This window comes from Nyctibius grandis, chromosome 4 (assembly GCF_013368605.1).
Source record: "Nyctibius grandis isolate bNycGra1 chromosome 4, bNycGra1.pri, whole genome shotgun sequence".
Lineage (NCBI taxonomy): Eukaryota > Metazoa > Chordata > Aves > Nyctibiiformes > Nyctibiidae > Nyctibius > Nyctibius grandis.
The window spans coordinates 10,887,149-10,902,838 of NC_090661.1; the positions used below are offsets into that span (position 1 = coordinate 10,887,149).

A 15,690-nucleotide genomic window follows, 5' to 3' on the forward strand; every position below is an offset into this window, starting at 1 on the left:
AAGCAAAGACAAGATTATGCTACCATTGTCAGGACTGGTGTTTAACAAAAGTCATTTGTGCAAATCATTTGGACAGTCTTTACCTTTCTTGCATCACATTTCTTCTTACATCGTTCACAAAAATACTGATTGGGGCCATCAAGAATCTCGGGCTGAATGAATGCATGCAGTGCTTCTTCCTAATAATAAAATAATGTTACCTGATTTTTAAAAAATGTTTACAATGCAGGTATAAATCAGAACAATAAATTTACAATGAAATTGCAAACCCATACAAATTACTTCAATTAAATCTACAACCAAAATTTGATTGACAAACTTTGATACAAAGTCAGGAATATATTAAGAGAAATCAAACTTTCTACCCAGTCCAAGATTAAATAGTCAAACCACAAATTACTGCTAACTATATTTCATTCAGTATCTGATGAATCCAAATTATTCTTCTTTTATAAACATACAATATAAAATGACATTTATTCCTGTTATCTTGCACATCACATTTAGTCACATCTGTTCAATCAACTGTTGTGAAAATGCGCTTATTTTTTGACCCTGCTTTGGCCCTGTCCTCCCAGAATTCTGAGATGGTTCTTCTGTATTTCAAGAAGAGTTTTTCCCAACACATACCATCCAAGAATTACTTGGGCAGGGGCAGGCAGAAGGAAAAAAACATTACTCAGTTCCTCAGTGCCCTGCCTGAAGACAGCCTTAGTCCCATTCTACAAGGGGACTTAGGAATCTACATTTGAATATATTACATCTTTTAAGTGAAAAGTGGGAGAGAGTGTATTTGGGCTCCACTCCCAAAGGAGTGAGAATGAGATATGGCCATCTCCTATAAAGACAGAACTAGCTTCCTAGAACAAACCTTATGAAGTGACTGACCGATAACTGAGATTTTGTACCCTGGCAGCTGCCTAAAAGATCTGTCACTAATCCTTGAATCCAGGAGTTTAATGATTTTTACTTTGCTCCTCACTACAGCAAAGAATATCCAAAATACAACCAAACTGATCATTAGTCCTCCCCCAATATCATTTGCAACAATGATATTGCATAGAAGTTGTATATACTTGAGAACAAACTTGTTCAAACAAAATTCACTAAGAATAATGAGACACATTCAGTGAAGAATTTTACCCAGAGACTTTAAAAGTTAAAACCTTTAACCCAGTCACCTTGCAAGCCAATAGGCTTTGGCTTTCTGAACTCCAAGTGGAACCCAGAAGTTTTCTGTTCACCTATGGAGGTGAAAACATACCACTTGCCTATTTAGACATTCAGTTTAAAGCAAAGACCAACAGAAACAATGCTTTAAAAATCATCTCTTATGAAGGAGTGTAGCTTTTCCCTGAAGTCTGAATAAGTAAGAGACGGCTTAACTGGGCAGAGTAAACTCACCAATTGCAATGCAGCTGGCATAGAACTTAAGTTTACTATCTAAATCATGCTGTTTGATAAGTCACACTGGGAGGAAAACAAGGATATGCCAAGTTCTTCAAAAAGCCTCCAATTTTTCCCATCTTTCTTTCTGAGAAATCAGGGAAGCAGCAAAAAGAATAACAAAAAAATGTTTTACAAAAGCTCTGTTGCTCTTCTAAGAGAAAGGACTTTTTAAAAGGACTGTATTCCAGGTGACAACTACTCACAAATGAAAAATGTGCCGGACTGAATAACATGACTGTACGCTAAAGGCAGACATCTCACTTCACCATTTTTGGATCCAGCCAGAAAAGCCTTTGAACAGTCCTGAAATCACAGCTCTTAGGCATAGAGACTCTCTAGACATATGAAAACATTTTAGAGTCTGAATTGAACTACCATCTACTTATTTACTTTCTAAATGCTACAGAGGCTAAGTTGCTTTTTTACTGAAGGGCAACAAATAGTTAATGTTTAGCAAGATTATGCACAGAAATGTGAGGAATCTCATTCTAAAATGTAAGAAAGAAGACTAAGCAAGATATAACTGTGCTTAAAAAGGAGAAGAGACGGATTATTGTATTTTGACTATTCTGTAAACTAGTTAAGGAATTAATATTCAGAAGTATTTGAAAGTAAAACAGTTAAGCAACACAAAACATGAAACATAGTTCTATGGTCATTATGTGATGTCTTCTATCTCTTATGAAGCAAATGTCAGTTAAGACAAAAATATATTTTGAGTGTAAGAAAAGAGCTGAATTCATGCATCAACATGAATATGAATAAATAGGAATATACAAATGATGGGGCATAAATCATTATGTAATGCTTACGTAAACTCATGTGATGTGCAATTTAACAAGGAAACATACTATAATTTTTTACATATGGAAAAAAGCAATGATCCTTCAGACCCCCAAAAACTGAATGAAGTATTACACTTGTGGTTTTGCTGCTTACCACACATAGTGAGCTGTGCTTCAAAAAACCTGATTAAAACTCTTGAGAACTGCATTATTTTTTGAACTATATGAATACCCACATATTTTTTAACCCTTGTATAAGGAACATTGCTGTTCCTCAGGATTATTCATTTATGTCTCCTCCAGTTTTCTGCTATATAATCTTTACAGCAAAGTTAGTTCTGCTGATTAGAGCACTTCTTAATACAATTCCTATTCTAATCCAGTTCACCATTTTCTATTCTGACAGCTTACTCAGCAAAACCAGTGATAATGCTTCTATGATGCGTAACCTGTCATATGACATCCCCTGGTTTTGGGCAACTCTACTTTTAGCATAAATGTTACCTTTGAAGTTATCTTCAAAGAGGTAACTATTATGTAGACTAAGAGTTACTACGCATTTCCACCATTCCCAACACACACATACTCAAAATAGACTATAGTCAAGCAATAGATTAGTATGACAAAGGCTATTTGAACTTTTTTTATAGTTCACAGAATCAAAAGAACAATATAGGCTGAAAGAGACTTCTGGAGATATCTGATCCTAACTCCCTGCTCACAGCAGGTCCAACTTAAAGCACATTCCTCAGGGCCTTGTCCAGCCAAGTTCTGAGTATACCCGGTTTTTAATATTCTCCTTATGAGGTTTATAAGACTTAGCATACTAATTTGAACTGTTTGTTATGGCATTTTAATTATCGTCTGGCTAAAGATAGGCACTTAGGACACACTCTTCTCCACTAAATGCATTACGATATAGTCAGTAGTTTGACAGGTATTTACTGAAAGCATTTGTGAAAAACCTGTGACCAGGAGCAGTAGAATCTTTATTAAAAGTTACACAATAAATAGCAATTAGGCAAAACTATTTGTGGAAAAAACTAGAGACTAATTGTCATCCCAGATTTTCAGAGCTCATCCAGTTTTACTATGTCCAAAGAATCTGCTCAACTAAAAATACAAGACCTTGTTGTTACCAATCTAGCTTAAAAAAAAAAAAAGTATCACATCATCCATATTCTAACTGCCTTCAACAGCTTTAGTTTGCAATGACACCACAAAGTAAGTTCACACAGAAGTCCAAATTAATTTCTGCCCAAAAAAGGTCTACTAGCATGCGTACTTACGCCCTCAAAAGAAAAGCTAACACACAGAAGTTGGTGAAAACTAACACCACTTAACGAAAGAGAACTGTACTTGCTACATCTCCAGAATGCTCATATTATTACTAGTCTTCTGGTATTACAAAGAATTTCCAGTTTTCTAGTGACAATTTCAGCATGCCAGCCAGTTCCCCATTGCATCCACTCTTCTCTCAGCTGTTCTTCATCTTGCAAAATTTTTATGTTTTGCAGTAAAAAAAAGGTCTTTTCAGCTTACATCTAATGCTGTTAAATTCAAGCATCCATACAAAAGATACTAGTACCTACAAAAATCAGTACACGAATTGCTGCTCCTGTTTACCTGCCTGAAATAGGCTATATATTTTTATGTCTATATTTCTACTGACCTCAAAAAAAGACTGATTCAGGGTTTTTTTAAACCATGCCCTTGAACAATGCAGATAGTATAAGCACTTTTTCAGAAACTATCTTGAGATACATACTGACAAGATCTCAGTGCCCCAGAGATGCCCTAGTGAGTTTGTAGCTATGTAGTCTTACAACATCAGCTTGGGGGGACAGAGTGGGGAATCAGGAAAAAAAAAAATCTTGAAACACAAACCTTAAAAACATACTGAAGAATTTCAGAATTACTTCGTATTAGGAAATAAAGCAAATATAACATTATCCTTCCCAGTTCTTCAACATTCCCATGTATTTAAGAACTAACACATATGTATTTACAGATAAATGCAACATTTCAGGTATTTACATGGTTTTGGTAGTACACAATGTCGAACAGTGGGATAATACACTTTATGTGGCATTCTACAGATTAACCTTACTTAAAGCTCATAAATCCATTCTCTCTTATTAGAAAGTAATGGAAAATCACTTACCTCTAACTAGAGTTCTTTGAAGGTAGTATCCTCCTTAGATCCCCTATCTTGGGTTGTGTCGCCTGCTGCAAGTTCCCTCAGGAGCTGACTAGCAAGGTCTAAAAAGTTTTACATTCCCTTCTATAAGCCCTATTAGCGCATGTGTGAAGTTTTTGATCTCTCAGTCATACCCTTTTACCTACGCCTACTAAATTACCATCGTCTATGGATCAATGGAGGATACTACCTTCAGAGAATTCCATTTAGAAACAGGCGATTTTTCCCTTCTCCAAAAGCAAGTATCCTCCATATCTCCCCACTGTTGAAGACTACAAAACTAAAAATTACATCTGCTATAGATAATACAAATGCAGGGAGGAGAATCAACTCAATATAATCAGAATACGAATTTAAAAAAGCTCAAAAATTGAAGCATCAGTACAAATTGCAACCATGTAACTGTGTAACAAAAATCTTAAAACTATTTTCCTCAATGTAGCAAACACAGTAAATGCTGATTTACAGGAGAAATATCAAGCACTACTAAAAGTAATCTGATACTTAAGTTCTTAACTGTTCAAGCTTTCTGTGTTTTTTACAAATATACAAAGTCTTTTTTTAGCATTCTGCTATAGACTTCTCTACTAAAGAAAAATTTCAGTTTGAGACACATGTACAATGCATTCTTAAATGCTGAATACAACTACATGAACTGAATTGTTTTTATTAACAGATCGCAAAAATCTTATTGAATAAAAATTACAACAAAAAATTTTGTTTTAGGGAATATTTCTAGAAATGGGTTTTAAAAGGTGAAAAGGGAAGGCATCTACATAAAACATCAGTCTATCAATGGAATGGCAGCTCAAAATACAGCTTCAATTAGCTGGATAGTTCTAAAAAATTTTAATGCAATCTTAAAAAGAATTCAAAGGACTTTACTAACTTGAATCCTTATTGTGAGATCAATGTTCCTCACCTTTACTGCCTCTCAAGACTGGCATTTAAAGTTTTAAAGTATGAAGTACTTTGAACCTCCACTGCAGTTTAACTTAATTTTAACAATTCTTAACAGAATTACTGTTAAGAATTACAGGCTTAAAAAATATTGCCAGCATATTAAATACAAAAGGAAAAATACTTTAAATATAATAAATAATCCTGGTAAGCCAATTACACAAGTGTTTGTTTAAAACAACCTTTACTGAAAGACTTGATTTATTCTTATTCTTTCTCACAACTTCATCCATAGTACAGGTATTTTAATCCACAACAGTGGAATTTCACAGTTTGTAATCAATTCTTTTCAGGGGAGTGGAAAAAATAAAACAAAAAAATTTCCACAGATTTATTAAGCAATATATATGCTTGCCAACATCAGTAATGCTGGAGCAAAAGTGACCAAGAACACTGATGTACGATACAACTTATTATCATTAAATTGCTTGTTAAAAGCATATGGTATTTGAGAAGTGAACTTTAAAAAGCACAGCAACAACATGGCAATTAAACTAAAAGTTTTAAGTCACGTTCTGTTCTTTCACTAAGATTTTCAACAATGCTATGAAAATTTAGCAGATGTGTCAATAAAGAGAACAACCCAAATAAAACTTAGTGATCTCATAAAAATATCTCTGGTAAATGCTGAAGATTTTATCAGGAAGAAAATAATTGATTACTGCAGCCCTAAGGCAATAAAGTTGCATTTCCCCTCCCCTTATACATGCACCAGTAGGACTCATTGAAGGGCAAAAGAAAAAACAGAAAAAAAAATAAACCAAAAAGCCAAAAAAAAATCTTCTAGAACTTGCTAGCTGGTTCACTGCACAAAGACGAACACCCCAAGATGGAGTATCTAGGATGATACTTACCATGTAACAAATTATACCACTGTCGCATTATGTATTCTATGTGTGTATGGATGCACTATTAGTCAGCATAATAGTACACACCACGCTAGCAAACGCCTGGTTGGAGCCATACGGCCGGATGACCAAAGGAATATCCAGGTAAGTGTCGATTCTCCAGCCTTCATAGCCACATTCTAGACATCTTACATAGTCCTTCAGTTTGCCTTGGTACAGTTGATTTATAAGATCAGCCTGAAACAAACAGATATTCAACAGAGCTTTAAACAAATGAAACAGAACATATTTCCTTTCTTTAGTTTTACATGAAAATGTCTTTTTTTTAAAATTAAATCTTTATTGCATAGCTACACATTTAGAATACCATCCCCCAGCAGGACATCCATCTCTTGATTTCCCCTGCCCCACCACTGCACAGAACATGTAACAAATGAACTTCTCAAACCACATTATATAAGCTTCGCAGTGTACTTCACAGTCCCATCTTAAGAGTGACTATAAAACTACCAAAATTGAAGTTTACGTTTTAAAACCAAGCCTGATCTTGCAGACATTCTTAACAGACTGATGCTGCAGTCCTTCCCTGTGTCTCCAGAGGTAGGTACAGAAAGACAGAGGAAGTATTTGCCAATCTACGAATCTGAAAACTGACCTATAAGTTGGCCACTTATCAGAATGTAACATGTGCAATGAATGTATTCCTGTCTTTCTTCTATATAAGAGTGGGCTTGATCTGCAAGAGTCCACAATGTAGCCTAATAAATACTGACAGAGGAAGCTATCACAGAAGATGAGTTACACAATCACTTTCTGTGCTTCAAATATAGACTAAGTATCCAGAGTTCAGAATATTCCACTTCTAATTAGGAGAGGAAAACACAGGCAACACACTCTTGGAAGTTGTACATTATAGTAGCTTTACTATCGCATCAAAGAAGAAAACTGGCAACTATTGCAGACTTTCAATACCTTGTATTTAAAATTCAGTTAACGTTTTTCACAATCGCCCTTAAAAAAAAAACCAACAAAACCCGACAATACCACACCGCTGATTGAACAGGAAAAAATTTTTATACAATTACCTGTTCTGTTTGCTTCCATTTCTGCTCCAAAGCATCAAACATGACTCTACAAAGCTCCTGTACATCATGTTGCTGCCATGCTGTTAGAAATTTAAATTAATATTAAAACAAGAGATGTTATTAGCCCCAATACTAACTGAAAATGCTTCCTAAAAAGCTACCAGTTTGTTTAAATCTGTACCTACTATTTACTAAATTATTCACTATTCGGCTAGTGTTCAATTCCACAAGCAGCTGCCTCTCAAGTTAAGTTAGAAAAATAAGCAGCCAACTTGTTCACAATGTTTAGGCATAAACAAGAATTGCATACATAAGCAAGAATATGTAAAAAAGTACAGAAATGCTAATAAGCAGTGTTAAAAAATAAACTGGTTCTGACTTATTTCCCACTTTGCACTGATTCTCTAAAACTCAATTTTTTTTTTCCTTGTAAGTGTAAGGACACTGAAATCCAAGTCCTTATCACGTGATTACTCCATGGAAAAATCAGCAGGTTATGGGGCAAAATTATACTACACAAGTGTCAAAAAGACAAATACAGTGCTAGATTTTATTGAATTATCCATATTATTTTCTGCTTAAGTGGAATGTGTGCATTTGCCATTTGTGATTTAAAACAGATGCAAGTTTTTCATAAAGAGCTACTTCTTTAGAAACAATTAACAACTGTAACGACAGCTTAATTATAAAAATATGCTTTTTACTTTGACAGCCTAAAACTCACAGACATTCTTTAAAAAAAATCAAACATACACCAGAACAAAGTATCCATTTAGGCTATTTTGTTTCCATTGAAACAAAGTGAATTCTAATAATTATTTTTAATTATTCCGGTATTTTTCCACAGCAGTTTAGGCCCCTAACAGGCAGCCGCTGAAGCAAATCACACAAGCTTAATAGCTGCATATTACCCTCACTACTATCCCATCCAAAACTCCGTGTAACATCTGTTGTTTCAATGGCTCTTTTTTTGCTAGTCTGCAGTAAAACAAACAGTCTTTGAAGCTGGTAGGGGATACTCATCACAGGATCCTCTTCAGATTCTTCAAATTCCCATCTATTCACAACACAAGATATTTGACAATTAAAAGTGCTTTCAAAACATTACTCAAAAGGCATTTAAATCAGCATTTATTACATTTCAAGAGGCCTGCCAGATTACAGAGGTTAATTGAAGCTCTCCTTCTTGGGAAAAGTCAAATGAAATTGCTTTCCATTTCTGCAGTAAGTGACAATACTATTCTTTAAATGCACAAATCTAACAGAAAATAAAGAAATAATTTTGAAGCCTTTCACTGCATAAATACAGACATGAATTGCACTTAGTATCAAACTTAATTTCAAGTTTGATGTTTTCAAGATGGTGCAAATTCTTTATAAAGCTTAAGCTTGTCCACGCCACAACCAATAACATATTTTAGTATTTTACTAAAAATCTGAAGCTTTTAAGCAGGTATAATTTAGAAGAGTCTATCCAGCTTGACTTCAAGTGTGCTTTTCAGTATCCAAACAAGGAAATCTTGTCAGAAGGAATTCAAAAGGGTCTCCTACCAATATATACCAGCACAAATTTAAGAACAGGCTTTGATCATATATACTCACTTATATAATGCATTTCTAAATTCAGGAGTCATGAAAAGTGTTTGTAGAAGGCTGTTCAAGTAGCAAGTCATTGCTTGATTTACTAGCCCCACATAACCTAAAAATACAAGAACAATGAGATGGAAACAAAACAAAAAGATGGGAAATCACTTTAAGAGTTAAAACATTTGAAAAGAAAACAATTCTGTGATAATGTTTAAGAACTGTATCCACCTCTTGTCATTTATTGTTATTTACACTATAAAAATTGAGGAAATATTACCGTTGCTCATTTCTGAGAGCAATAGAGAATAATAGTTTACACAACAGAAACAATTTCTCTGAATGACAGGAAGCTATTCCAGTGATCATGAATTATGTTGCACAACAGTAACCAATATTTAATGTTCAATACTGCACCAATGGGGACAGAGGTAATTGTAAATATTTCACTAATAGATTTAAATATTTTACAGAAGAAACTAGAATTTGTTAAGAAGCAACTGTGTACTAGCTTACTGATTGCCTGATGTCAACTAAAAATATCCTAGTTATAAAGTAAATATAATTTGTATCTGCATTGGTTTGTACTATTATCTCAGAACTATAAATAAAAAAAACCCTCTAAAGCGTCCACACACATGTATCTTCTAAAACCTTCTCCCATAACAACCAACTAAAACAGCTACTAAATATCAGTGTCATTTTTATTAGCTGAAAAGGGAATTATTTACTTCTAATCATCTTACCGTAATTTTCAGATTTTCCCCAAAATATACAATATTAACAACAGTTAATAAGCAGCATATACCAAAGTACAGTGTAATAAAGAAATTAAATATGCCTATTTATACTCCAAAGCTCTTAGTAAGTATTAAAAAAAAAAAATCTGTTCCATACTAGTAATTAAAAGGCAGCTACTCCATGCAAAACAGGCATTTTCTGTGAAGACACTGAGTTAGAACATGTGTATTTTATTTATTACTCTACTCTATACAGATCATCTTTTCAGTTATATTAAATGAAAAATGGTATGTGGCAGATAAACTTTCTTATCTCTCAAAAAAATCTTGAACACACATGAACTGGTGTAATACGAATGTCATCTTTCTGTCTGCTCAGCAAATTCATGATCAGGAGTTTGTCTCATTACTGAGCTGTAACTTGCTGTCTCCTCCTGCCCCTCTACGCAGCAAAGGCACCCAGCCAGCCTCCTGGGACATCCCCCGGTGCTCCTCTGCGAGGCAGAGCTGCAGTTCCTTTCCAGAGGGAGTCTCAGTTTGCTGGTGGGGAGCCAGGCAGCAGAGTATGAATCTCTTGGGAAATCACACTGCAGGCAGAGAAACTGCAACAGGGGGGCTACAGGAGGAAGACTTTAGTTAAAACACGCAGTGCAGAGATTTGGCAACAGTCCCTCTATAACAGAGTATCAAGTACTCATTAAACTGTGAGTGAACACACAGCTTGAGGTGAATACTTTTTGGTAATACTATCCTGATTACTCAATTAGGGACACAGCAGCAGATTCATACTGAAAACGAAAGCCCTTGACAGAGAGTTTGAATTGCACTGTCACAAGTAAGAAAAGGATGGGATACTTCTGTTCCCAAAGTGATATAACAATTGGTAGAAAACATGATGGAAAATGTCATAGCTATGTGGGGTTTTTTTAAACAATAAATTGCAATTTACTTCAAAAATCTTTAAGTGCTGCTATTGGAAAATATGCTACAATAATTTCAAATTAGCATTGCCTTTACAGAAGAGAACACTATACCTGTCTCCGATTTGCTCAGGACTGAAGAATAAGAGTAGCTTTGACTGACATAGTCATTGGTACAGCCAACAGAGCCTTCTCTTGGAAGGGGGCCTATAAATCTGTCTTGCGCACTCTCATCTGTTGTACCCGACTCTTCCTAAAAACATAAATACACTGATTTGATGTAAAAATTAGACACCAAATTTTTACTGAAGCACCTACAAGTTTTACTTCTTTTCTCTTGTGGCTAAGAAAACCATTTTGTTAGTGTATCACACAAATTTTATGAAAGCGCAGATATACGGTTGTTTGAGTAACTTTAATTCTGCCCTCCAAATTCTCAATCCCTTGAGAAATCATTCTTTGCATTAGTGGAAGCAAATGCCCTTTAGAATACTGTATAATCAAGTACAGTACCATAATGCATACAACAAGCAAGTCTGCAATTTAGCTTTTCCCATGTCTCAAGTTTTCTGCACTGAAATACAGAATGATATTTTCTCTTTTGTTTTTTAGGTATAAAAATTACAATTCAACATTCTTTCAGAGTCACCCTCAAATTCTGACCTTGTGCACATTTATTTAAACATGAGGGGTTTTTTTCCCCTTTTCAGATTTAAGTCCACAACAAAGGCTAAGCAGGTCAGCATTATGCTGACATGAGAGCTAAGTAATAATATCACTAGTCTATCCAATCCCCAATTTAAATAAACTGCAGCTGTGTTTATCTTTCACTGCATCACATATTTGAGAAATAGGAAATTTCAAATATTTTGTTACAGCAGACAGTTACTTCTAGCAACACCAACAACTTTTCTTTTATATTTTTTTTTTTTCTTAAAGGTAAATTTGGAAGTAGGTAACTGCTGTTGATACAGCACTGTCATTTCTGAGAATTCTGTCAGTGGCCTAATATTGCTTTTAAACACCCAAAGGAAAAGGATTTAGGCATATAATTAAACCTGTATTGTTAAGACTTATCTCTAAACATGTCAAAGATTAATTAATTATATAACCTTAGAAAATTACTCACAGCAAAGCATTACATAAATATTTGACAAGCATGAATAAAAAGTGACAGCAAATCATTACTAATGGAATTGGTCCTACTCAGGAGAAACTCAGAAGTGTATAATAGTAGTCTAAATGTCTGTTGAGAAGGTTCCTGAAGAAGCTTATCGTATGAAATACACAGCCAAATTTTATTTCATTTTTCTGATCTCACAAGAGCAATACACAGAACATACATCTCTCTCCCCCCAACACATATAGCTTACGTAGCTGAACGAAGATATTACTTACCGGCATTATATGAGGCTGCTCACCATCTTTGTCTGTCAAATGCAGGAAGTTCTTCTTCCCTGGCTCAAAACCAGCATCAAGAATAGTTTTGTCACTGTTCTGATCTATTGGAGTCTGCTAAAAAAAACAAAACAAAACAAAAAAACCACAATGCTTTTTTTAAAAAATAGATCTATATGCCATTAACAGATTCTGTCCAAGTACATTGCTTGAAGTAGCTTCTGATACACTAACATGAAATGAAAATAAATAATTATCCATTACAAACAAAACATACTCATCATTAATACTGAAATAACTTGGGAACAGTTTAAGAAACAGTGTAAATTAAGTATTACTGTACAGTTTAATACTTAGAAGTTGGTTTACCTATTTAGGAGTAAAGACACTGGTCTACAAGTTTCTTGCAGAACGTCAAACCATCTAGTGTCCTATATACCTTGCATACACTTTTTTTTAAAGGGGGCGGGGAGGAAAGTTCAGCAAGCATAAACATGACCTGAAATAAACTAATGTCTATTTCTTAAGGAATCTTATGAAGTTTTCTAGGTGCATCTATAGAAATCATTAACTAAAACCAACACTGATTTACAATAAAGCACAGAAGTGATATTAATAATATTTTTTTTGTATTATAAATTCAAATAGGTCTAAGAAACATGGAAAATCACTATACAGCATGCTTCTGTCGAGAAGAAGAAATTAATTATAATGGGTATTATTATTAAAAGTACATATTGATAATGAAAACTAGCACTACACCTGAATGATCACATTAGTTTCTTTTGTTTAAGGATTAAATACGTATATCAATTAAGAGCACATTTTGAGACTCAAATGTCGATACAATATAAAATAAAATTCAGCCAAATCAAAATAGTGGTGTCAGTCTGCTCTGATGCACCTACTACAAATTTTTACAGGAATTAAACGAGAACACATTTTTACAGGAATTAAAATGAGCACTATGCAATACAGATAGCACTTTTCTATAATGTCAAGATTCAAATGTTTGCTATCAAGAGGAAATAAAAAGCACTTTCACCATACCGTATCAGTTACATTATCTCCATTTCCCCACACTATATCAAAAGTTCCATTCATGTAGCCCACTTTCGAAGCCACATCTTCAAACAGCCTTTTAAGCGGTGTGGAAGCTGGCAGGTTCAAGATAACACGCTCATTCACTGTCTTGGAATTTGTGGTATCTTGTATTATACAAAGCACCCTGGGCTCTTCGGCAGCACTTTCCACCTGAAATGACAGCAGGCAACAATTCATGAGGAAAGCTAAGAAAATTTTGGAGTTTAATTGAAAAATCAAAGCAGACTTTACCAGTAAAATGTGGTACACTTTTACAACCTAAGGATCCTAAAAGTGACTTTATTTTTGAAAGCACATATAAGAAAACTAAGAACCTTCCTGTTTTGGAAAACCTATGTAAAAACAAGCTCCCTTTTCATAGAACAAGAAGGAATTTGGATGGGTGGATCACTGTGCCGAGAGACAAACTGCTCAAGTTTTGCACAGAATTTCAGCCAGTAAGCAGACAGAAGACTGCTTCAAATCAGGAAGACTTTTAAATCACTGCTCCAAGCTCATTTTGCTTCGACATTATCATAAATCCTGCTGAGGCAACCTTTTCTGATTTTTAGGAATGCAACCCAGAAAATCTGCAAGCTTCCAAATAATCTTGGAAGCTGATCATTAAACAAAAAGTTTCATGATCACGTCACCAACTTTCTTCTACTAAATCCACTGCTGCACGTGTCACAGGAGAAATTCTTCTGCCTGATCAGAGTGAGAAAATTAACATTGTCAAATGGCTACTAGACAAATTAAAGAGATTTTAAACAGCAACTTCAATATATCTGAAATCAGAAAAGTAGCACTCTTGAACGAAGGTGGTAATGGAACAGTGATAAAATTTTATGGACCCAGGTAAGCCAAGAAAACAGCATTTTCCTAACACTTTCCCACACTGAAAACCCATTAAGATCTAAGCACAATCAATTAATTCTCTCAATTATACAAAGTTGTAGAACAATAAGGAATAACTAATAAGTACAGGTCACACAAGAAAGCATCAGGTCAGTAAAAGGAATAATTAGTCCCCAAGGACTCAGCCTTTTCAACTTGTAACACACAGAAAGCATTAGTAATGCATGTCAGAGCACCCAAATCTCAGCCCATGGCTAAGGGGCACATCATCTGAAAATGCAGGGACACATGCAGTGTTATCACGATTGTCAGTGAATAAAAACATTAATAATAAATAGGAAGAACTGTATTCACACTAAAACTGTCAGCCATGTCATAAGCATCTTCTAGAGAATGAAGAACTACAAAGAAGATCTAAACAACTTCAGCATCCCTGTATTCCTACACAACCAGCCTCACAACACAGATCACCACCACCGAAGTGGTATAGTCCCTTATGAGAGCTCTTACATCACCAAAACTTTAAAAAAGGAAGAGAAACATTTTAGCTGATGCTGCATGTCTTCATTTTACAATATTTCAAGGTGAGCTAACAGTCTTCATGCAACTATAAAATAAAATGTTAGCTGACTGGAGCGTCTATTCCTATCATCATCAGAAAAAAGTTGCCAGAGAAGGGCAAATAAAACCACCTCCCCCTAATCTGTATTATATTAGTTTGCTTTAGACTGATTTTTTTTAAGACATGAAAGTCCAATTTCTCCAACTTTATCAAATGTAGTGTCCTGTGTGGAAATTTTCATTAACTGCATGCTCTAAAAGATTCAAGGCACCATTTCCAGGAAATCTGCAACACTTCATCTTCATACATTTAATCTTTACTGGAGAATTTTATTAACTACTTTCCAAGATGACAGACAAAACTATTCCTGAAACATCAACCACACATTAAGAAGAAAACACAATTTAGAAGTCATTTTGACATATTATATCCTCACTTTCATCCACAGCACCCACAGAGACACACAGGGCTGTATTTGAGTAGAAATTAAATTTCACCAGTGATTACTTCTCCTGGGTTCTTTCCTTTAAATTTCCCAGCACAGCTTCACTCTTTGTTTTTTTGTTTTTTTTTTTTTGGCTAAACAAGCACACAATTTGTCTCTTTCATTATGTGGTTACAAAAGAGAAGATGAAGCTCATTCAGTGGTCTATCTTGATTTTTCTGGAGAAGATGAGCAGCAGCTAAACCCCAACAAACTCCTAAGATCAATCTACACTTATGACTCAGATTCCCCATCAATGGTAGAGGCTTGCTCCAGGCAGAAGTCCACACGCCCCTCTATAAAACAGTGCTGAGAGGTTAAGAGGCATTTGCTACTATTCATACAGCTTCCTCTAGGAAAACGTAAGTTAAGTCAGATTTAATGATTTCCACTGACCCTACGACTTGACCTGCTACTGTGTATAAGCATGTCAGGAACAGAAGTTCTCCATTGGAGACTCAATTCTTTGTTGTCCTACTGCCTTTACGTAACCACACCTTAACTCCCCTCCTCTCTGAAGAGGATACTTACAAATTTCAACTCCTACTACTCACACTTTCTCCACTACACTTCGATAGTTGTGACTTACATTGGAGTTGCTACTGAAAATAATTAGACACACAGTATCTGACGGATGGAAATAACATTAAGCGAACAAATTATAGAAGATTACAGAAGATTTGCCAGTTGGGTTGCTGGATGTTCCATGTCAGACAAATCCTCTCTTCCTTGTT

The 15,690-nt window shown here is 34.9% G+C and overlaps 1 protein-coding gene across 4 annotated transcripts in view; it reads right to left on the reverse strand.

The window, feature by feature from the left end:
• Nucleotides 1-15,690, reverse strand: part of USP47 (ubiquitin specific peptidase 47) — a 58,663-nt gene that overhangs the window by 26,747 nt on the left and 16,226 nt on the right. For 3 of the 4 annotated variants that reach the window (XM_068398146.1, XM_068398145.1, XM_068398143.1), the window contains 8 exons: nucleotides 13,020-13,223; nucleotides 11,970-12,086; nucleotides 10,686-10,824; nucleotides 8,930-9,026; nucleotides 8,239-8,384; nucleotides 7,328-7,407; nucleotides 6,330-6,479; nucleotides 84-179 (listed from right to left, as the gene is read on the reverse strand). In XM_068398146.1, the coding sequence (XP_068254247.1) occupies nucleotides 84-179; nucleotides 6,330-6,479; nucleotides 7,328-7,407; nucleotides 8,239-8,384; nucleotides 8,930-9,026; nucleotides 10,686-10,824; nucleotides 11,970-12,086; nucleotides 13,020-13,223 (1,029 nt within the window). The remainder of the gene's footprint in view (nucleotides 1-83; nucleotides 180-6,329; nucleotides 6,480-7,327; nucleotides 7,408-8,238; nucleotides 8,385-8,929; nucleotides 9,027-10,685; nucleotides 10,825-11,969; nucleotides 12,087-13,019; nucleotides 13,224-15,690) is intronic. The other variant, XM_068398144.1, reaches the window with a different exon arrangement.